Genomic DNA, 5,791 nt, shown 5'->3' with positions numbered 1-5,791 from the left:
GGCGGCAAGAAGGGCAGCCACACCGACGGCGAGCACAGCCCCGCAGGCAGCCCGCCTTGCCACTCCCCGGAGCTGCTGCCGCCCCCCGAGCCCGGGCACCGAAACGGCCTGGAGTGACGTGCACCCTGCCCCTGCCCCTCTCCCCTTCCTCCTCCCACCTTGGTCCGTTTGGGCTTCGTGGGTCCTGGCTTTGGCTTCAGTCTCTTTCCACCCTGCTCACTATGTCTTTCTGTCTCTGCCCTTCTCTCTTTTAACTCTCTCTGTGACAACTTTGTAAAGGGAATGTGGACATGTAAGTAACACGCGTTGCTCTCCTGGGCCCTAGCTGTCTCTCTACCGGATAACACCGTTGGGGCCCAGAACAGCCCCAGCCGGCCCCTCGGCAGGCCTTTAATTCTTGTCCTCTCCTTGTTCTCCCTTCACCATCCCCAGTTGGGACGGGCACATCTTTTAGAGGGAAGTGGCCGCTGGAGGTAAGCCTGGACCGATCCAGTCTGGGACCCCGGGCCTCCGAACGCGCGGTTAACCACTAGGCTGAGCAACTTTGAGCGCCACCCAGGGCCTCCGGGGCAGGCCAGCCGCCGACTGGCTAGGTACCAGTACCAGAACCGCGTTTTCGGGCGTCTGAGTTGCTGAGCGCCCTGCCCTGCAGCCGGGCGTCGCGGCCTGCCCTTCGCAGAGCTGTCGGGTGCCCATCTCGGGACACGGAGACCCGGAGTTTGTCTAGTTCAGCTCTCCAACGCCAGCCCTGACTCTTTCCCTTTGTTCCCTGGGGTGGAACCGATGCAAGTTTTAGCTAAGGGCAGTCTTGGTGAATCGATGCAACAGCCTTCTTTAATCTTTATAACTTTTTTAAACGGAAAATCTAAAGAAAACACAACAGCATCCTTCTATTTGGTTTCCCTTGTAGGTAGTTTTTCCTCTATCAGTAAGCAAGTCTTTCTCTCAAAATTGTGCTAATATTGATCCCAAAGTTATTTTGATCGCATTAACTTAACTTATGGGGTTGGGGGTGGGGGTGAGGGTAGGTGTCTTTTTCTTATGCAAAAATACCCTTTTCCGGTGAGACCAGATTAACTATCTCTGTATTTGTCCTTTGCTACCTCGTTTTCACCACTCCCGAGCATAATCTCTCTCTTTTTTTTTTTGCTAGTCCAGCAGTCAATTTGTATAGTACCCATTTCTGTAAATTCTTGCAATTCGTTGAAGATTCTTAGGGTTTAACTTTTTTGTGTGTGATTTGAACTTATAAACAAGTAAAGAAGCTATTGTTTATTTCGGACCAGGCTGTAGTTTAAATGCCAAAAGGGAAAAACAGAAAAAAATTGTAAGATTTATCTGAACCTAATGGTTTGTACAACGGGAGAATAGTTCTAGATTAGGTATCGATTAACTATAACTCCACCAGTGTATGGGTGCGAGGTGCAGTTGTCCAGGAGACGATTTTGTATATTATTTTTCTTGTACATTACTTCCAGTAAATATTTGAAAATATATTGAAGTAAACTTGATTTTTTTTTTTTGGTCACAAGAAAATATTAAGAGTTATTCTTGCAGTTCTGATGAGCTGCAGATTTTTTGAACTCACTTCTGGAGGTGCAGAGCCACAAACGCACTTTCGGGGCCTAGTTTTGCTCGAATATGAATTTAGATAGGTATCAAACTGTAACTAAGACAATATTTGATAAATGTGGGATGACACTTAATTTAATGAAGCATGTACTTACTTGCATTTGCTGGCAGTTCAGGCATAGTTAAAGTGAGAGTACTCTTATATTTCATAATAACTGGGTCTGCCAAAAACCCATGTGTTAAATAAAATGTCCAAGTGAATCTCAACTAACTTTGGCCTCTGTGTATTTCCTGAAGGTAATATTGTTAACTGTTAATAATAAACACTCCTGACACTACATTTAAATGTTTGCAGATTCTGCAAACTAATTGCTCATTGTAATGTTGAAATAATTTGGATATTTCACATTGAAATGAAAAGCCTTTCTCTGGAACATTTTAGACTTGCATTTTAAATGCATGAAATGTAATTGATTTATTTGTAATATTTTAAATGGTATTAATAAACTCAGATAAAGACTAGGTCAGTTAATTTGTATTTTTTTTTTCCTTTTTAAACTATGGACATTTGCATTTTATCTTCAGTTAAATGTCTAATTTAAACAAAACATAGCCCTGTTTTGAGGTAATATTTAAAGAATTATTTTTAAGCTATTACTTAGATGGAATGATATATTTGGGGAAGCTGTGTTTTCTCTATTTACCAAGATAAAGACTGTAGTGTCTAAGAAATGTAATTATTTACCGGTAGATTTTAGCTCCAAGCATCAGGATTTACTGAGCTCTTAAAATTTATACAAAGTCACCAAACAATTGAAAGAAATTTCTTCGTTCTGCTTTCTTCTCATTCTCCAGAAGGAGTCAGGTTGTTGGCCATTGGTTGCATTTGGTATTTAAAGGCCAAGCCTTACACTAGAAGATCAGTACATCTAAAATAAAAACATGGGTTTGGGAATAACTTTTTGTTGTTAGGGGGTGGAGGAGGTCAAGCTAACAAAAGCTTGTTTTTGGCATTCCATGTCTTAGCTAAAGATTATGTAGAGGTAAATATCAGTAGTAGATTCCTGTTGAAATGACTTATCTGTTCTTTTAAAGTCTCTAAACAGCCACCAAAGAAAAGGAAGGTTAAACCTTAATCTATCTACTAGGCTATTGTTCATAGGTGTCAATGATGCCAATAAAAAGATACTGTCTTGTTATGTCTAAGTGCATTTAAGCAATGGGTGTTCCTTGAGCCATACTTTGAAACATAAAATACTTTAAATGTTGATTGCTGTTATATCAAAGTATTTCACTATTAGATTAATATTATTTTGAAACAAACTGAATAAAAAGTTAGTGTGTTCAGATTCTTTTAAGTTTAGCTTCTTTCTTTCCGTTTGCATTTCCCCACCCTAAATTCAGTCTTGGTGTGCATCTTGAACTGACAATTTTCCAATGAAATTTATATAAAGTCATTACTATCCATAGAAACAAATGAAAATACGGAGTATAATTAAATACTGTAAATTCATAAGGAAAAGACAGGGATAAAGTATTTTAGAATAATGTAGTTTGTGCCCAAGTAACAGCGTGCCTTAATCCTGTTGCCTGTGCTGACGTTTGAGAACTCCAACCCCTATGACTTCAGGCAAGCAAGTAAGCTCTAATTCTTTGGTATACTACAGCTCTACATAATGGTTTTAAAAAGTAAAACAGTCTCTTTCTGTTACTTTCTTCCTAGGAATAACACGCAGAACACAATTTAAGTGTTGTTCCTTTTTTATTGAAAGTTGCAGTGCTGAGGGATTCAGAGAAAACGGTTCTGAAGGAGTTAAATGTAGTGGCAGGTAAGAAAAAAGCTGCTTGGTACCTTCATTATATCAGTTGCATTTTACCCAGGATCACGTTTGATTTACAAAGTGATTGATGATAAGGATAGATATTGTCTGGAAGAAGCTTCTGGAGTGGGTAAACGGGACAGATTTTTCTGTAGTATGGATGTTCAAATTTTCACTTTCTTCCTTGGGCTTCTCCCCATTTTAGCTTTGGTTTATTTTGTATTGTTGGCTATAGCCAACATATTCATTTCTGCAGGGTGGCCAGGATTTCCTTTTGGGGGTGCACATCTTTTTGGAGGATAGAGGATGAAGTAAAAAACTGGTTTCTCCCCGTTTTATTTATGCTAACGCACCCCATAACAGTGCCTGCAGGCTCACTCAAATGAAGCCAAAGGGTTGGTCTCACTTTAAACCAAGGGACAAGCTTCCAGTCTTGCAGATCAAGGTAGAGTTAAACTAGTTGTTGACCCACAGTCAGGCCAGCATATATCAGTCCACCCTCAGGAGACTGGAATAGGGCTGCAGCTCAGTCCAGCTTTTCTGTTAACCTGCTTCATTTCGTCCCCAAACTTGAGTGTTTCTTCCTTACCCTGCTTTCTCCTGTTCTGGTTCAATTTCTTTTTGGATGATGTCTTTTGCTTAGGAACATGACTATGATTTGTTGAGATGGACTATCAGCAAAAAATTTGTTTAAGCTAACACAATTTAAGCAAATGTGATGAGGTACTCTTCTTTATTAACTGGTACTAGAAAAAGTTCCTGGATGGGTTTGTCCTCCTTCCTCTCTCATCTTACCCCAGTCTTGGCATAACTTCTCAATGGGGCTCCCATTGGGGACAGAATGCTGAAATTAAAAATTAATGACAAGCATATGATGAGACTGGACTCCTGAGCGGACAAATCGATAATCCTGCCATCTACATTTTCATCTCCCCATGGATCTTTTGTTGAGATTATTGAATGGAATGTTACAGAGGGCCTGTGGAGGAATTTTTTTAAAATAAATATTCTATTTTAGAGGATTAGCTCAAAGGTCAGTTAATCTTTTAGGCTGGTAAATTAAGGCAGGAACTTTGGGGGGAGCGAGAGTGTAGCTTTGATTTTTCTCTGGTTGCCTAAACTGGTAGAGAAATTCTACATTTTGCTCAATTTTTCAAATAGCCTCAAAGAGGGGTTAATTTGAGGTAGATATTTTGAATAAACTGGGGTTTAAAATTTACTGCTGACTTTTACAGCTTCTGTCCAAACAGGCATTATTATTCTCCCTACACCCTTAAGAAAAACTCAGGTATGATCCAGCCCCTCTCTCTTTTAAAAATATGATTTTTATGTTGTTCCCCCCCCCCTTTTTTCCCTTTAAAAAGTAGACAAGCAGATTAATTCTATCACTGTCTTGAAAGAAAATCGTGTTAAGTAAAGGATCAGTGGGAGTGAAGTGTACTCATTTTTAAGTTAGGATTGTTATTCTGGGTGGTATCTTTTGAAGACTTTGCTCGATATACAATTGTTGCTGTTGTTTAAAAATTAAGATTCAGAATTTGCTTTCGCCCTATTTATTCCCTGCTTCCGGATTAAAGGAAAGCCGATAATTCCTTGCTCCAGCCGCTAAGGTTTAAGGGGATGCGCGTCAGTGGCCATCTCTAGGTTCGCCGCATTCCCTGTACGCTGAAGTGTTGATTTGCTTAGCGGGGGGAGGGGGTTTGGGGCTGGTATCTATTTTCTTTGGTCCCTGGGCGCGTGTTAATTTAATTTAATTTCCTGCGGAGTCTCCTGGCGGTGAGGAAGCAGCCTTAAATACATTTTGCTTCGATTCCTAACGACAGTCGGGGCTTCTAGAGCTCCAGAGACAGCGAAGGGAGCTGGAGGATGACTGAGAACCGGGAATGAAGCGCCCGCTCAAAACTGCTGCTTTTCACTGTTCTTTCCTGTCCATTTGGGGAATTTCTTCTAAGCCCATTCCCTAACTTTACTTCTCAGACAAGCCATTTCTTGCGCGGGAGGGAAGGTGGAGACGCCTGCTGCTTCTCTTGCGGGGCTCGAGGCTGAGTTTGGGCTGCCCAAAGTTGCCCTTATTCTGTTTCAGTGAATTCAAGGCGATGTGTTGAGCCCAAGAGAGTTTTCCAGCCTCTCTAAACGCTACTTCCTCTTTCCTTTCCCTTCTCGACTTGCCAGCTGCTCTCAAAAAGCCTCTCCGATTCCCCGGAAGCTTTTGAGCGGACGAGCTGCGTTGTCCACCCAAGAGCTGCAGCGAAGGGTAGGACGGCAGTCGGGTCTATCCCGGACCACCGTACCCGCCCGCATTCCCCCTTGTGCTGCCAGCCGAGCCGCCGCAAGCGGCGCCCGCGCACACAAAGGCATCGCGGCCGCCTCCTCCCGCTGCACGGACAGCGAGCGCCACC

The 5,791-nt window shown here is 42.1% G+C and overlaps 1 protein-coding gene across 1 annotated transcript in view; it reads left to right on the top strand.

Moving 5' to 3' along the window:
* LOC104995100 (transcription factor Sp8-like) overlaps positions 1–477 on the top strand; it is a 2,775-nt gene extending 2,298 nt beyond the window's left edge. The window contains exon 3 of the mRNA XM_010848836.1: positions 326–477. Coding sequence (XP_010847138.1) covers positions 326–477 — 152 coding nt within the window. The remainder of the gene's footprint in view (positions 1–325) is intronic.
* Positions 478–5,791: the final 5,314 nt, after the last annotated feature.

This window comes from Bison bison, unplaced genomic scaffold (assembly GCF_000754665.1).
Source record: "Bison bison bison isolate TAMUID 2011002044 unplaced genomic scaffold, Bison_UMD1.0 scf7180017864275, whole genome shotgun sequence".
Classification (NCBI taxonomy): Eukaryota; Metazoa; Chordata; class Mammalia; order Artiodactyla; family Bovidae; genus Bison; species Bison bison.
The sequence above is the reverse complement of the archived record's forward strand: the minus strand, read 5'-3'. Positions and strand labels throughout refer to the sequence as shown.